This window comes from Salmo salar, chromosome ssa12 (assembly GCF_905237065.1).
Source record: "Salmo salar chromosome ssa12, Ssal_v3.1, whole genome shotgun sequence".
Lineage (NCBI taxonomy): Eukaryota > Metazoa > Chordata > Actinopteri > Salmoniformes > Salmonidae > Salmo > Salmo salar.
Window position 1 is genome coordinate 30,654,046 of NC_059453.1, and position 18,368 is coordinate 30,672,413.

General features: G+C 45.6%; 1 protein-coding gene and 1 long non-coding RNA gene across 2 annotated transcripts; one reads left to right on the forward strand and one right to left on the reverse strand.

The window, feature by feature from the left end:
* Positions 1-5,230: 5,230 nt before the first annotated feature.
* LOC106564998 (uncharacterized) lies at positions 5,231-5,630 on the reverse strand. The gene is made up of 2 exons (XR_001319579.2): positions 5,424-5,630; positions 5,231-5,279 (listed from the first exon to the last, which is right to left on the reverse strand). It is a non-coding gene; the product is annotated as an uncharacterized lncRNA (long non-coding RNA).
* Positions 5,631-8,692: 3,062 nt separating this feature from the next.
* On the forward strand, positions 8,693-11,050 carry LOC106564997 (nephrocystin-3-like). Its single transcript, XM_045692111.1, has 3 exons — positions 8,693-8,725; positions 10,326-10,441; positions 10,603-11,050. The coding sequence occupies exons 1-3, from the start codon at positions 8,693-8,695 to the stop codon at positions 10,844-10,846; spliced, it is 393 nt and encodes a 130-aa protein (XP_045548067.1). The 3' UTR covers positions 10,847-11,050.
* Positions 11,051-18,368: the final 7,318 nt, after the last annotated feature.

Genomic DNA, 18,368 nt, shown 5'->3' on the forward strand with positions numbered 1-18,368 from the left:
ACCAGAAGTCCACGCACACCAACTCGAGGGGCTCAGTCGTGATGATGTTCTCCAGTGGAGCTCTGGCCTCTGGCTCGGGGGCCTTACTGAACACACACCTCTTGCAGGTCTTGACATACTCTCTGACATCCGACTCCAGACCATGCCAGAAGAACCTCTGTCTCGTCAAGTACAACGTCCGCTGTTGCCCCTGATGACCGGCTTCATCGTGGACACCCTTCAAAACTGTCACCCTCATTGAGGTGGGTACTACATACTGGTACGTCTTCTTCTTTGACAGCAAACTTTTGGTAACGCGATACAGTACACCCATTTTCAGAGTGAACTTCTCCCAGGTCTTCAGAATCCGCAGAGCCTCGAGTGGTTCATGGCCACGTTCCCTCCTAGAAGGTCTACGGCCCCTGTCCACGTAGAAGACAACTCTGGCGAGAGCGTCATCCTGGCGCTGCTTTGATATCAGGTCGTCACGGGATAGCACTCTCACACCTGACATCTCAGACGGCACCAGTGACTGAGTGAGCTGAGGCAGTAGCAGCGCACAGTTCTGTAAACCAGCCTCCCCTTGCGACCTCAGGACTGCTGACACCGCTTCCTTTGACAGAGAACCAGGAGAAGGATAGGAGGTAGTCTGGCAGTCCATGACAATTTCACAGGCATCTGCCTCAATTGACGGTGAGCAGCTTTCAAGGTCGAATGGGTGGGTCGACCAGCGGAACACATCTTGCACCTTCTCAGCACATACTCCCGCAGCTTCTTCCAGCAAGGCCTTGTATGGAACCCTTGTGATGCGGTGGAGAGCGCTCGGCTGCACAAATGGCTGTCTACTGAGTGCATCAGCAATGACATTTTTGGGACCGGGAATGTACTTGATGTCAAAGTCGAATGGAGCAAGTTTAGCAACCCATCTCTGTTCACAGGCGTCCAATTTGGGCTTGGACAGGATGTACGTTAATGGGTTGTTGTCTGTCCATACAGTAAAAGGCTTGCCCCTTAGCCAATGACTAAATTTCTCACAGACAGCCCACCGTAAAGCAAAAAACTCTAACCTATGGGCAGGATACTTTGACTGTGCATACGTAAGTGATTTGCTAGCGAATGCTACCGGTCTGGCTGCAGACCCATCCTCTGGCACCTGGGAAAGGACAGCACCTAATCCATTACTAGATGCGTCTACAGACAGCAAGAAAGGTCTACTAAAATCAGGGTGGGCTAGCATGACCTGATCGAGGAGAGCTTGTTTCAACTGACTAAAGGCCTGTTTGCACTCACCAGTCCAGTCTGCTGCTGTGAGTTTCCTATGTATTCCTCTTTTCCTCTTGCCTTTCCCGTGGCGTGGTGCCTTCGTCCCCATTGTCAGCCCATGCAGCGGCTTAGCGATGGTGGAGCACCCCTCAATGAACTGCTGGTAATAGACTATCATTCCGAGAAAGGACCGAATCTTCCCCTGGGAAGGCACGTCCGTGTTATCCTCCATGAGATCCTTCTCTGTCATCCCTGTAATAGCCGTCACTTTTTTCTGGGTCTGTGGCCACACCTCCTTCACTGATGACATGCCCCAAGAACCGCACTGACCTCTTCATGAAATGGCATTTCTTTGGAGACAATTTCAGATTATGGGCTTTGAGACGCTCAAAAACTGACTCCAAGCGTTGCAATCCAAGTTCTTCAGTCGGGGAAAAAACCAGCACATCGTCCAGGTAGCATAGGAGGCTAGAAAAATGTTGATCCCCAAAAATGCTCAACATCATCCTCATGAATGTAGCTGGGCTGTTACATAGTCCTTGTGGAAGACGGTTATATTCATATAACCCAAAAGGAGAAGTGAAGGCTGTAAACTTCTTGTCGTCTTCATGCACCTCCACATTGTAGTAGCCGGAGGTCAAATCCATTGTAGAGAAGAAAGCATTGCCACCCAAGGCCACCAGAGCATCAGCTTGGTGAGGTAGAGGGTGAGCATCCTTTACGGTGCGAGCATTGAGCCATCGGAAGTCTGTACACAGTCTCAGATCACCAGACTTCTTCCAGACCAGGACGAGTGGGGAGGCATACTCACTGCTGGATTTCCTGATTATCTCTCGCTCTTCCATCTCATCCAAGGCCTGCCTGAGCTTGTCATAATGGTTAGGGGAAAGCCTACGGTAAGGTAGCCTAAAAGGCTTAGTGTCACTGAGTCTGATGCGATGGACATATCCCGTAGCCTTCCCGCAATCTAGTTTGTGCCGGGAGAAGATAGACTCGTAGCGGGCTATAAGCTGAACTAGCCTGGCCTTACACTGTTGCGACAACTGAGTGGACTCAATGTCAATGTCACCTAACCCTAACTCGTGCAACACCTCACTTGTCACTCTGTGCGGGTTGACGGTACTGTCAACGGTCAAGCTATCTCCACTACCATTGTCAAAGTCTGGATTGTCATCCATTTTGTGTACCTGCTGCACCAGGGGGACCGGGTTGACAGTGGGCCCATCCATATAGTCAGTGTCAAAGTCCTCTAATGCCATGCAAGGAAAAACATCCGCTATCTTGGCATTCCGTCTCACCGTTACTGGCTTTGGTGAGGGATCGATAACTTTGACAGGGACCCAGCCATCGCTCCACAATGTCGCTACTGTTCTCCCCACTAGAATGTTTTTTGGTCTTGAGCGTGCCCTCGTAGGCTCAATAACGACAGCACTGCCCGCGGATACATTTTGAGGCGTACACAGCCGGCCCCAGACTAAATGTTCCTGCATAGGCTCCAATGTGACCGCCCGCTTCAGGCTTACTGTGCCCACTCTTTCTGGCACTTCAGTCCCTTTCCATCTCTCTACATTAGCCAGCAGACGGAACAGTTTGTCATCTCCATTGTGTTCAGATGATGACATCTTCTCCCAGAAGTCACCAGTCGTCTTCAGCTCCCTGATGAGGTGTTTAATCACGTTGCTGCCTAGGATAAGCTCATCACGTTGGCCATCCACTACTAGAACAGGGACAGAGACACTGCTGCCATACACAGACAGATTCAATTCACACACACCTACAGGCTTGGTCTTCAACCCCCCGCAGCCAACCAACACCACTTCAGTTGGACTGAGGGAGCCACTCTTGAGCACACCTGCTTTCTCAAGGCGTGGCACCACTGTTGAGCTCAATGTGCATGCCATAGAACCGCTGTCAATCATAGCGCTCACCTCTATAACATCCCCCAGTAACACACTAGTATAGAAGAGTTCATCGTTGTGGAGCACTCTCTGTGTATTTTGCATAACGACTTTTTCGTTCAACTTGACTTCATCACAAACATTTGAATATACTGACTCTAGATCTACACCACTAACTGATTGGGGCACCTCACAAGGCCCAGCACTTCCCCCCATCCCGTGCGGGCCAGCTAGTTTTCCTGCCGCTGTGTCGTGTCGCTGTTTGATGGAGCGACGGGAGTTACCGATGAAGTGCGAGGGCATTCTAGACGAGTGTGCCCAGCTGCATAACAGAGGAAGCATAGGTGGTTAGAATAACAATGATCCATTGTGCTGTGATTGGCATCACCACACACTTTGCATTGCAAAGACGGGTTCACCCTTCTCCTGGGCCTCCCCTGGAAACGGTTATCATAGCCGCCTACAGGTTGCTGTGGCCTCTGCTCCAAGACCCGTTCAAGCATGCCAATCACCCAATCCAATGCCTCGGATGAGCCAGTTGTGGGCTGCTGCAAGGGGTCCGGATAGTTTGCAACAGCTGACACTGGCCTACTTACTTCCTGCATCAGTGTGGTGACCAGTGGGGCCAGCCGCAAGGGACGTGGAGCCTTGCACTTCCTCTGGTACTCCTCCAGCCTGCCATGGACCTCCGCAACCGTCCACTCATGCAATGGTTTGCACATGAATATCAATGACAGCTCTGGGTTCGGACAGTGCTTGATGAACATGACAGTCAGAACACGTGATGGATTGTCTAGCTCCTTGTTCTGCCTCTTCAAACAGTCCTCTGCCACCTCTATAGCCCTGTTCAGTCTGATCCAGTAGTCAAAAGGAGTCTCCCCTTCCATTGGCAACGTAGAATAAACATCAGCTAGGGGCATGTCGGAGTTGACTGTGTCGCTAAAGTGACGCTTCAGAATGTCAAAAACTGGTCTAGGGCCCTGGCTTAAGTCAACTGGGTTACTGCGTAGGCTTACTCTTACCACGTCACGTGCCCGCCCTGACAGTTTACCCAAAACTTCATCTGACCTCTCCTGCCCATCATAGCCCTTCCTCTGCATGTACGCTAACATGGTCTCCTCCCACTCATGCACTGTGCATTTCTCTGAACCATCCCCCCTGAAACACACTGGTTCCCTGACATCATTTTTCACCACTACATTTAGACTAGAGATGGCCCCAGCCATGGTACCACCAACATAATCGACCTTCTGTCCTACCCCATCTCCCATAGCCTTTGATTCCAAACAGATATTTTCACCTATGGAGTGACCTATCTGCTTAACAATGTCTGCCAGGAAATCCATAGACGCATCCTCCTTCCTAGGACTAGGTGAAACTGTCTCGAATGCACTGAGTTGAGGTAGCTCTAAATCATGTGGAAAGCGCACACTTGCCTGTGCAGTTGGCCTGGCCAGAGGTGTGGAAGTAACTGGAGAAATAGCTGCCCCCCTACCCACTGGCGGTGAAGGGTTAAACATGAAAACTCCCCTACCTCTCCCAAAACCTTCCATTTTTAAAATAAAATATATTGTTTTTTTTAATGTAAATATTTAGACAAAAAAAAAAAAAAAATCACAATCAATATGAACAATCTATCGAATCAAAATGAACATAATCCACTCAAAACAAACGTTCAGTAGTAGATGTCTAACAAGACCAAGAATCAACACAGAAAAGTAACAAGAAACGCCATCATAAATAGTTGTCACCACCGTGTGGTAGAAAATGGCTTTGCCCTCACGTTAATTTGCTTCGGAAGGTTACTAGCATAACAGCACAATTACATCACTAAATAATCATAGCATCACCACATACAAGTAATAACCAGTACATTATATTTCCCCCCACTCACTCATGCTACCAGGAGCTCCCTGAGAATTCCACTTGTGCAGACTGCGAAACCTAGGCCTCTGGCGTGCATCAGCAACCACAGTACTTCTTGAAGCCGGGTCTCGGATCCCTCCACGTGACGTCCGGCGAAGACAAGAAGACGAGTCACGGCACCAGTGTAACAGATGTATAGCGTACTCTCCTTGCGTTGTGTTTTCTCCTAATAAATCACATCAGCCAGTGGTCCCAGTTGAGCATCATTTATTCCTGTTGTTAAATGAGAAACAGCACGGTAGTTGTGCAGGGCTTAATGATACTGATGGCTGTCGATGGCAAAAGCCCTTGCATCACATTTTCATACTGGGCCACAAAATACAAAAATACAATACAAAATATAACATGTGTAAATACCTGTTGTTAAATGAGAAACAGCACAGTAGTTGTGCAGGGCTTAATGATACTGATGGCTGTCAATGGCAAAAGCTGTAGCATGAAGACAACTGTGTTAGCAGTGGGCTTATGTGACCATTACAACGGTGTATGCTAGCTAACACTTATCTACAGCAATCATATGCCAAAGCACATTCCAGAAAGCCCCTCAATCCCTAACAGGTACCATATACCCACACATGTATAAATCCGTAACGTACAGCAAACTTGTACACATTGTAAAATATAAAATATAAAACAGTATTCAGAACGTGACCTACCCCTTGCATCACATTTTCATACTGGGAAGACCTGACGTTCGCGATCTCCCCCTATCTGCAAGCGGGGCCAATCACAACACACCTTATTGTCATCAGTTGAACCAACCAATACGAATGCTTGAACATTAAGTACACATTTCTTTAGAGGCAAGTGGAAACATAACCAACCCTGTTACATATACTGTACTCTATGCCATCCTGATGCAATGTATCACAAGCCACCTTAAACAATGCCGCTTTATATGTTTTCATACCCTACAATACTCATCTCATATGTATATACTGTACTCCATACCATCTATTATATCTTGCCTACGCCTTTCGCCCATCACTCATTTATATATTTTTATGTACATATTCGTATTCATTCCTTTACACTTGTGTGTACAAGGTAGTTGTTGTGGAATTAGTAGATTACTTGTTAGATGTTACTGCATGGTCGGAACTAGAAGCACAAGCATTTCGCTACACTTGCATTAACACCTGCTAACCACGTGTATGTGACAAATAAATTTGATTTTGATGAATCAAGTCTACTGGCAAATCCTTTTTATTCCTTGTCATATATATATAGATAAAACGTATTGGTGCTCATCGGCCACTGGACATAAACATTACATAACAATTTTGGTAGATCGCAAATTCAACAATGAGTGTTTTGTAAGGAATCGGTGACAGTGGCTAACTGCAAGCATTGCAACTGGGAAGTCGGGAATAAACAGCTCAAACTGGGAAAATACGTTTTGAACTGTCATTCAACTTGGAATTGTAAATACAGCATCTTTCTCTTTGATGACAAAATTTGCCCACGAAGGACCGCCGCGCCACTTTCCTGTTCAAGCACGTCACAACAACGTGAGTCCAAAAATGTCTTATGCTGCTTCATAAATTATGTAGGATGCCAGAGAGATATGTATCCCGTAGCTAAGAAGGTAATACTATGTGTATGTGTAGTAAGCTAATATTAACTAGAAAAACTCCTTTTAGAACTCATTTTTTACATGTAGTATTTAATCAATAATTTAGACTAGCTGGAAACAGGACATTAATGCACAAAATGAAGAACTTGCTTTTGTTTTGCTTATCGCTCCTGCAAAAATGTGTGTCTTTGTGAGACGCAGTGTAGGTGAACGAATGATCTCTGCATGTGTGGTTCTCACCATGAAGCATGGAGGAGGAGGTGTGATGGTGTGGGGGTTCTTTGCTGGTGACACTGTCAGTGATTTATTTAGAATTCAAGTCACACTTAACCAGCATGGCTACCACAGCATTCGGCGGTGATACGCCATCCCATCTGGTTTGCGCTTAGTGGGACTATCATTTGTTTTTTAACAGGACAATGACCCAACACACCTCCAGGCTCTATAAGGGCTATTTGACCAAGAAGGAGAGTGATGGAGTACTGCATCAAATGACCTGGCCTCCGCAATGACCTGATCTCAACCCAATTGAGATGGTTTGGGATGAGTTGGACTGCAGAGTGAAGGAAAAGCAGCCAACAAGTGCTCAGCATATATGGGTACTCCTTCAAGCCTTTTGGAAAAGCATTCCAGGTGAAGCTGGTTCAGAGAATGCCAAGAGTGTGCAAAGCTGTCATCAAGGCAAAGGGTGTGTAACGCTCATCTGAAAGAGGGGACCAAGATGCAGCGTGGTAAGTGGTCATAATTTATTTCAATGAAACACTTTAAATCAAACAAGAAAACTAAAGCCAACACTTCTGCCAGGTGAACACACAAGACAGAAAACAACTACCCACAAAACCCCAAAGTAAAACAGGCTGCCTAAGTATGGCTCCCAATCAGCGACAACGATGTACAGCTGTCCCTGATTGAGAGCCATACCAGGCCAAAACAAAGAAATACAAAAACATAGAAAAAAGGACATAGAATGCCCACCCAAATCACACCCTGACCAAACCTAAATAGAGACATAAAAAGGCTCTCTCAGGTCAGGGCATGACAGGGTGGCTACTTTTGAAGAATCTAAAATATATTTAATTTGTCTAACAATTGTTTGGATACTACAGTACATGATTCCATATGCGTTACTTCATAGTCTTGATGTCTTCACTATTATTCTACAATGTTGAAAATAGTCAAATTAAAGAAAACCCCCTGAATGAGTTGGTGTTTCCAAACTTTTGACAGGTACTGTAATTATTCACACCCCTGAGTCAATACTTTGTAGAAGCACCTTTGGCAGTGATTGCAGCTGTGAGTCTCTAAGAGCTTTCCACTCCTCGATTGTGCAATATTTGCCCATTATTCTTTTCAGAATTCTTCAAGCTCTGTCAAATTGGTTATTGATAAACTCCAGTGTATATTTGGCCTTGTGTTTTAGGTTATTGTCCTGCTGAAAGGTGAATTTGTCTCCCAGTGTCTGTTGGAAAGCAGACTGAACCAGGTTTTCCTCTATGATTTTGCCCATGCTTAGCTCTTTTCCATTTATTTTGATCCTAAAAAACTCCCAGTCCTTGTCGATGACAAGCCTACCCATAAAGTTTATGCAGCCACCACAATGCTTGAAAATATGAAGAGTGGTACTCAGTGATGTGTTGTGTTTGATTTGCCTCAATCATAACGCTTTCTATTAAGGACAAAAGTTTGTTGTAGGTTTACAAGCTAGCTTGCTAGTAAATAATTTTGCTGCTCTAAGTGAAGTTTGAGTCAACTGGGTCTCTAAGAGCAGAACTGTCAGTACTGGCCATCAACACAGTCAGTACTCCACATTCCTCTTTCCACATTTTCCTATGTGATTGTATTCCCTATTAATGATGTTGTGTACTTGTGACCCATGTGAAATGCACTTAAAATAAAACTTGAGTACTAACATGTCATTATTGCCTGACTGTAAAACATTCATTATTGAGTTGGTGAGGATCAGATGATATATGTTGGGTCGTCATTTTTCCCCTAGGCATGTAACGAGCTGGGTCAGATCTGGATGTAGTCAGGTGTGAGTGAGCACAACATGTTTGAACACATCCAGCTCATCATACAGAGGGTTTGTGCAGATCTTGTGTAGTAGTAATTCAGCAGTACTTTTTCATGAGGGAGACCGCCTGCTTCGACTGTATGTCACAACACACACTAACTCTATAAGTAATTGTTTTCTAAATCTGACAAAGCCTGAGAGGATCTGCAGAGAACAATGGGAGTAGGATTCAATCTTAATCCTGTATTGACGCTTTGCCTGTTTGATGGTTTGTCTGCGGGCGTAGCGCGATTTCTTATAAGCTTCCGGATTAGTGCTCCTTGAAAGTAGCAACTCTAGCCTTTAGCTTGATGTGGATGCTGCCTGTAATCCATGGCTTCTGGTTAGGATATGTACGTACGGTCACTGTGGGGATGACGTCGTCAATGCACTTATTGATGAAGCCGACGACTGAGGTGGTATACTTCTCAATGCCATTGGATGAATCCCGGAACATATTCCAGTCTGTGCTAGCAAAGCAGTCCTGTAGCGTAGCATCAGAGTCATCTGACCACTTTGGTATTGAGCTAGTCACTGGTACTTCCTGCTTAAGTTTTTGCTAGTAAGCAGGAATTAGGAGGATAGAATTATTGTCAGATTTTCCAAATGGAGGGAGAGAGAGAGCTTTGTATGCGTCTCTGTGTGTGGAGTAAAGGTGGTCCAGAGTTATTTTTCCTCTGGTTGCGCATGTGACATGCTGGTAGAAATTTGTTAAAATGGATTTAAGTTTGCCTGCATTAAAGTCCCCTGCCACTCGGAGCGTCGCTTCTGGATGAGCCTTTTTTGTTTGCTTATGGCCTTATACAGCTCGTTGAGTGCGGTCTTAGTGCCAGCATCAGTATGTGGTGGTAAATAGACAGCTACGAATAATATAGAAGAGAACTCTCTCGGTAGATAGTGTGGCCTACAGCTTATCACAAGTCCTTGTTTAAAGAGAGTATAGGTTAAAGTAGCTTTTAGTCCACTCCAGATGTAGGCTTGATCTGAATCTGTGCAACCGTCCCATGTCTGGTAGCGTTATGTGCATTACTGTTTGGCAGTTAGCCTAGAGACCTTGAATTCTTGTAGCTTGTGTGTAATCCTGATTTTTGAACCTGGCAGAGAAGATGTGTGTGTTGTCCAGGGAAAGCTGGAGAAGTCTGTTCCTATGCACGAGCTGGCTCTGGACATCAGGGAGAAGAGTTTTAGACCCAAACACCCCAGTATGGCCACAGCATTGGTCAACCTGGCTATACTCTGCTGCTAAGTGCTGAGAAGACCAAAAACGCTAACAGTTCACTGCATACCAGTCACAGGTTCAAATACTTGAAAAATCCTTTCAAATACTTGAGTTTGCCAGGAATGCCAGATGTACGGGGTTTGCAGTTTTGGGTCTTGTATTGGTTTATTAAGACAGGCAAGCTCAAACAGGCACAGATAAGGTGTTTGAAATGATTTTTCACATTAAACACAGGTCTGCTGCATGCATATTAGGGAAAGATGGGAACTGTTGGAAAGCATACAGCATACAGCATGTGTATGGTTTGATTTGATTCCCCAGGTTAATTGGACTTCAAATGGAAATTCAGACTGTTTCTCCTGGATTCTGTCTGGACATTGGTCTGACTGTGTGTTATTGTGTGTCTGACAGAGAAAGCACAGTGAGGCGCTGCCCCTGTATAAACAGGCTATGAGAGTGTGTGAGGACAATCTGGTACGCTCACACCCACAGGTCGGAGAGATGCTGAAGAACCTAGCTGTACTCAGGTGAGTACACACACCATCTTGCTGTTAATATAAATACAGTACTATAAGCTGAACGACTAGTTTTATCATCATTGTCATCAACCCCATATCTCTTTCTGAACCGTGTTTTCTCTCTTCTCTGTCCATCTTCCTCTCCTCCCTCCTCCCTCTCTTTCCCCCAGCTATGTGGAGGAAAGCAGCAGAGCTCAACAATCCATGGAGATCAAAGAGGCGGAGCAGTCTCTGGTTTGTGGAAGGCCCCGTGTCGACACTCGTCCAGTGGGGACATGTTTAGCCTGCGAGGGCCCACACCTCTCCCACATGCCCCCAGGTGACCCCTCCCTCTACTGCCCCTTCCAAGAACACAGGTGGTGGATCTCATTTTGCCTTTCATTGATCCTGTGTGTTCATTTCCTCGTCTCCTAGAAATGCATTGGTGGAGAAGGTCAGAGGGAGGGAACTTGCATATTCTCCTCGAATGCATTTTCAGGAGGTGGAAAGGATAGAGGACATGAAGAATCAAGGAAGTACAATTGAAGGCCATCCATGGTTCACAATCTGCATTCCTGAGAAGAACAACAACCATCACACTCTGAATAGTTCGTTATGCTGCTTTGAGATGGAACAGTGTAGTGGTGTCGCCTGTCAAGAGTACTGTAGCTAACTTATAAAAGCTAAGCATTAGCTTGAATATTGTTCATGTTCTGGTTAAAAAAAGGCCCTAATGATTTATGCTATACAACGTTTGACATGTTTGAACGAACGGAAATATATTTTTCCCCCTCGTTCATGACAGAAGTCCGGCTGGCTTACATCATGTGCTAACGAGACGGAGATTTTTGGACATAAATGATGAGCTTTTTTGAACAAAACTACATTCGTTATGGACCTGTGATACCTGGAAGTGACATCTGATGAAGAGAATCAAAGGTAATGGATTATTTACATAGTATTTTCGATTTTAGATCTCCCCAACATGACGTCTAGTCTGTATCGCAACGCGTATTTTTCTGGGCACAGTGCTCAGATTATTGCAAAGTGTGATTTCCCAGTAAGGTTATTTTTAAATCTGGCAAGTTGATTGCGTTCAAAAGATGTAAATCTATAATTCTTTAAATGACAATATAATATTTTACCAATGTTTTCTAATTTTAATTATTTAATTTGTGACGCTGACTTGACTGCCGGTTATTGGAGGGAAACGATTTCCTCAACATCAATGCCATAAAAGTTTTTTTTTTTATTTTTTTTTTTTTTTTATTTTTATTTGTTTACAGCTTAATTGTTAAGTGTTAAAAAAAAAAATATATATTATAAATGTATGATGTCATGATGTAACGTCTGCTTCCAGCTCACACTCTCCAGATCCCAATCACCGGAATTCTGATCACCTGTTCACACACCTGTATGTCATTATCACATACTATTTAGTTCAGTTCTTTGCACCCAATCATTGTAGGTATTGTTTGTTTTGTGACACACGTCTAGCCTGGAGCGCTGGGTTTCTTGTAATCTACTCCTCCTGTGTATGATTGTTTTTGTCTCACTAACGACACCTATTCCCTGCCTGTACTTTCCTGCTATCAACCTATTGCCTGATCTCCTGGATGATGTTAAAAAAGAGAAAATCAGGACAGAAGAAAAAGGATATCAAAGTGAAACAGTTCTCTAAAGAGACAATAATACAAGAAACAACACTTCTGTAGCTTGTCAACTATGTGTCTGTCTATCCCTGTTCTCTCCTCTCTGCACAGGCCATACAAACGCTTCACACCGCGTGGCCGCTGCCACTCTAACCTGGTGGTCCCAGCGCGCACGACCCACGTGGAGTTCCAGGTCTCCGGCAGCCTCTGGAACTGCCGGTCTGCAGCCAACAAGGCTGAGTTCATCTCAGCCTATGCTACCCTCCAGTCCCTAGACTTCCTGGCGCTGACGGAAACATGGATTACCACAGATAACACTGCTACTCCTACTGCTCTCTCTTCGTCTGCCCACGTGTTCTCGCATACCCCTAGAGCATCGAGCCAGCGGGGTGGTGGCACTGGAATCCTCATCTCTCCCAAGTGGACATTCTCTCTTTCTCCCCTGACCCATCTGTCTATCTCCTCATTTGAATTCCATGCTGTCACAGTTACCAGCCCTTTCAAGCTTAACATCCTTATCATTTATCGCCCTCCAGGTTCCCTTGGAGAGTTCATCAATGAGCTTGACGCCTTGATAAGTTCCTTTCCTGAGGATGGCTCACCTCTCACAGTTCTGGGTGACTTTAATCTCCCCACGTCTACCTTTGACTCATTCCTCTCTGCCTCCTTCTTTCCACTCCTCTCCTCTTTTGACCTCACCCTCTCACCTTCCCCCCCTACTCACAAGGCAGGCAATACGCTTGACCTCATCTTTACTAGATGCTGTTCTTCCACTAATCTCATTGCAACTCCCCTCCAAATCTCCGACCACTACCTTGTATCCTTTTCCCTCTTGCTCTCATCCAACACTTCTCACTCTGCCCCTACTCGGATGGTATTGCGCCGTCCCAACCTTCGCTCTCTCTCTCCCGCTACTCTCTCCTCTTCCATCCTATCATCTCTTCCCTCTGCTCAAACCTGCTCCAACCTTCTCCAACCTATCTCCTGATTCTGCCTCCTCAACCCTCCTCTCCTCCCTTTCTGCATCCTTTGATTTTCTCTGTCCCCTATCCTCCAGGCCGGCTCGGTCCTCCCCTCCTGCTCCGTGGCTCGACGACTCACTACGAGCTCACAGAACAGGGCTCCGGGCAGCCGAGCGGAAATGGAGGAAAACTCGCCTCCCTGCGGACCTGGCATCCTTTCACTCCCTCCTCTCTACATTCTCCTCTTCTGTCTCTGCTGCTAAAGCCACTTTCTACCACTCTAAATTCCAAGCATCTGCCTCTAACCCTAGGAAGCTCTTTGCTACCTTCTCCTCCCTCCTGAATCCTCCTCCCCCTCCTCCCTCTCTGCGGATGACTTCGTCAACCATTTTGAAAAGAAGGTTGACGATATCCGATCCTCGTTTGCTAAGTCAAACGACACCGCTGGTTCTGCTCACACTGCCCTACCCTGTGCTTTGACCTCTTTCTCCCCTCTCTCTCCAGATGAAATCTCGCGTCTTGTGACTGCCGGCCGCCCAACAACCTGCCCACTTGACCCTATCCCCTCCTCTCTTCTCCAGACCATTTCCGGAGACCTTCTCCCCTTCCTCACCTCGCTCATCAACTCATCCTTGACCGCTGGCTACGTCCCTTCCGTCTTCAAGAGAGCGAGAGTTGCACCCCTTCTGAAAAAACCTACACTCGATCCCTCCGATGTCAACAACTACAGACCAGTATCCCTTCTTTCTTTTCTCTCCAAAACTCTTGAACGTGCCGTCCTTGGCCAGCTCTCCTGCTATCTCTCTCAGAATGACCTTCTTGATCCTAATCAGTCAGGTTTCAAGACTGGGCATTCAACTGAGACTGCTCTTCTCTGTGTCACGGAGGCTCTCCGCACTGCTAAAGCTAACTCTCTCTCCTCTGCTCTCATCCTTCTAGACCTATCTGCTGCCTTTGATACTGTGAACCATCAGATCCTCCTCTCCACCCTCTCCGAGTTGGGCATCTCCGGCGCGGCCCACGCTTGGATTGCGTCCTACCTGACAGGTCGCTCCTACCAGGTGGCGTGGCGAGAATCTGTCTCCGCACCATGCGCTCTCACCACTGGTGTCCCCCAGGGCTCTGTTCTAGGCCCTCTCCTATTCTCGCTATACACCAAGTCACTTGGCTCTGTCATATCTTCACATGGTCTCTCCTATCATTGCTACGCAGACGACACACAATTAATCTTCTCCTTTCCCCCTTCTGATAACCAGGCGGCGAATTGCATCTCTGCATGTCTGTCAGACATATCAGTGTGGATGACAGATCACCAGCTCAAGCTAAACCTCGGCAAGACGGAGCTGCTCTTCCTCCCGGGGAAGGACTGCCCGTTCCATGATCTCGCCATCATGGTTGACAACTCCCTTGTGTCCTCCTCCCAGAGTGCTAAGAACCTTGGCGTGATCCTGGACAACACCCTGTCATTCTCCACTAACATCAAGGCGGTGACCCGATCCTGTAGGTTCATGCTCTACAACACTCGCAGAGTACGACCCTGCCTCACACAGGAAGCGGCGCAGGTCCTAATCCAGGCACTTGTCATCTCCCGTCTGGATTACTGCAACTCGCTGTTGGCTGGGCTCCCTGCCTGTGCCATTAAACCCCTACAACTCATCCAGAACGCCGCAGCCCGTCTGGTGTTCAACCTTCCCAAGTTCTCTCACGTCACCCCGCTCCTCCGCTTTCTCCACTGGCTTCCAGTTGAAGCTCGCGTCCGCTACAAAACCATGGTGATTGCCTACGGAGCTGTGAAGGGAACGGCACCTCCATACCTTCAGGCTCTGATCAGGCCCTACACCCAAACAAGGGCACTGCGTTCATCCACCTCTGGCCTGCTGGCCCCCCTACCTCTGAGGAAGCACAGTTCCCGCTCAGCCCAGTCAAAACTGTTTGCTGCTCTGGCACCCCAATGGTGGAACAAGCTCCCTCACGACGCCAGGACAGCGGAGTCAGTCACCACCTTCCGGAGACACCTGAAACCCCACCTCTTTAAGGAATACCTAGGATAGGATAAAGTAATCCTTCTAACCCCCCCCTTAAAAGATTTAGATGCACTATTGTAAAGTGGTTGTTCCACTGGATATCATAAGGTGAATGCACCAATTTGTAAGTCGCTCTGGATAAGAGCGTCTGCTAAATGACTTAAATGTAATGTAATGTAAATGTAATGTTACTAGCCTTTTCCCTGCCTTTACTGTTGCCTTTTTGGACCCCCTGTGTATGACCTGCTGCCTGACCCTGGACCCAGCTACCTGCTTCCTCCTGTGGTCCTTTACAATAAATACCTGCGGCGCCCTGCGCTTGAAACCAACTCTCTCTCTCATTGTGTTCATTACACATGAAATGATGTCAACACCAGGTTATGAAGGTTTTTATTGCATATTCAAACATTTCCAAATTGCCACTGCTGTCACTGTCTATGGAAGCATATATCTGTCAATTCTATTTCAATTGTATAATGATAACTCAATATCACCATTGACTGCAAGTCGCTCTGTCTGAGTGTCTGCTAAATTACCAAAATGTCAATTTAATTTGCTATTCAAATAGATTTGACACCTACAGTGAGCTCAAAGTATTGGGACAGTGATACATTTTTTGTTTTGGCTCTGTACCCCAGCAATTGGGACAAATTCAATTATGTGTATTAAAGTACCGTAATTTCCGGACTATTAAGCGCACCTGAATATAAGCTGCACCCACTGAATAAAAAAAAATATATATTGTTTTGAACATAAATAAGCCACACATGTCTATAAGCCGCAGGTGCCTACCGGTACATTGAAACAAATGAACTTTACACAGGCTTAAACGAAACACGGCTTGTAACTAAAATAAATAGGCTTTAATGAAACACGGCTTGTAAAAAAAAAAAAAAATCAACAAATTAGCAGTAAACAGTAGCCTACCAAGAAAGTCATTGCTCCAGACCAAGCTCCCGTGCAGCAGCTCTATTTCCTTTTCCAACAGCCAGATCAATCGCCTTCAACTTGAAAGCTGCGTCATATGCATTTCTCCGTGTCTTTGCCATGATGAGGGTGACAAAATGACTACCGTAATCAGAATGATGAGAAGTTTGAGCACGCTCGATTTAATCTAAACAGTAAACAAAAAAGTTGTTTGACCTTAACCCGTTCGGCAATTTCATTGGTCTAATGAAAGCTTCATGCCGCCCAAAAACTGAGCACGTCACAGAATGTATTTTTTTTTTTTTTTTTTAGTTTGAAAGCGGGAAAAATCCATATATTAGCCGTGTCATTGTTTAAGCCGCGAGGTTCAAAGCGTGGGAAATAGTCCGGAAATTACGGTAGTCAAGTTTAGTATTTGGTTACCATGATTACGAATAATCCTGAATAAAATTGTGAATGATGAGTGAGAAAGTTAGACGCACTAATATATACTATCCGTAATCATCCACATTAATGTAGAAGTGTTTAGAATCATATTATATTCTTATCCAATACCTTTGGTCCCCTAAAATGGGGGGACTATGTACAAAAAGTGCTCTAATCTCTAAAATGGTTCACCCGATATGGATGAAAATACCCTCAAATTAAAGCTGCCAGTCAGCACTTTGACCTCATAGTCATTAGTGCTGGAGTACAGAGCCAAAACAAAAATATTTGTCACTGTCCCAATACTTTGTCACTGTATATGCTTCCATAACTATGTGATCAATTCATTTTGGGCTCCCAAGTGGTGCAGCGGTCTAAGCCACTGCATCTCAGTGCTTGAGATGTCACTACAGACACCCTGGTTCGTATCCAGGCTGTATCACAACCAGCTGTGATTGGGAGTCCCAAAGGGCGGCGCATAGCGTCGCCCGGGTTTGGCCAGTGTAGGCTATCATTGTAAATTAGAATTTGTTCTCAACTGTCTTGCCCTGTTAAATAAAGAAGAAAAATACAACTATTGGATGCATGCTGACTTAATACAATGACTCAGAACTGTATTGATAGAGAATACTGAGCTCAGGTACTGTTGCTGTGTCAATTATATAATCAGTGCCAAGTCTCCATGCAGTACAGGAATAGATATAAATTCATATTTTATTTCAGTCATGTAAACTATGACATAAAATGCATATTGTGTAGTACTGACTGTTGATGGCCAGTACTGACAGTTCTGCTGTTAGAGCAGAATTTATTGTGATTTATCAGGGGATGCTTCAGCACCCCCCACTTCCCTCTACGTCGTTGTCAATCACAGGAGGCTGCTGAGGGGAGAACAGCTCATAATAATGGCCGGAACAGAGCAAATGGAATGGCATCAAACACATGGAACCCAGCCATTACCTCAAGCTCGTTCTCCCCAATTAAGGTGCAACCAACCTCCTGTGATGTCAGTGTCACCATATTAGCTAACGTCATAGTTAACATAGCTATTAGAACTAACGCGGTAGTTAATCCACTACAATCACACAGTACAGTGTATATCAAGCAGTTTACCAGTTACACCACACCGGTGGGCTCCAGTGGCAATAAATTAATAAAACTGAAAGCTTACCTTGAAACACAACCAAACTGAAATGGTCCACCCACACAGACAGCGTGGTGAAAAAGGCGCAGCAGCTCCTCTTCAGCCTCAGGAGGCTGAAGAAATTCGGCTTGTCACCAAAAACACTCACAAACTTTTACAGATGCACAATCGAGAGCATCCTGTCGGGCTGTATCACCGCCTGGTACGGCAGTTGCTCCGCCCATAACCGGAAGGCTCTCCAGAGGGTAGTGAGGTCTGCACAACGCATCACCGGGTGCAAACTACCTACCCTCCAGGACACCTACACCACCCGATGTCACACGAAGGCCAAAAAGATCATCAAGGACAACAACCACCCGAGCCACTGCCTGTTCACCCCGCTATCATCCGGAAGGCGAGGTCAGTACAGGTGCATCAAAGCGGGGACCGAGACTGAAAAACAGCTTCTGTCTCAAGGCCATCAGACAGTTAAACAGCCATCACTAACATTGAGTGGCTGCTGCCAACATACTGACTCAACTCCACCCACTTTAATAATGGTAAAATTGATGTAATCAATTTATCACTAGCCAGTTTATATTATATAATGTTTACTTACCCTACATTACTCATCTCTTATGTATTTACTGTACTCTATACCATCTACTGCATCTTGCCATCTGATGTAATTAAATGTATCACTAGGCACTTTAAACAATGTCACTTCATATCGTGTTTTCATACCCTGTATTGCTCATCTCATATATATATACTGTCCTCTATACCATCTACTGCATCTTGCCTATGCCGTTCGGCCATCACTCATTTATATATTTTTATGTA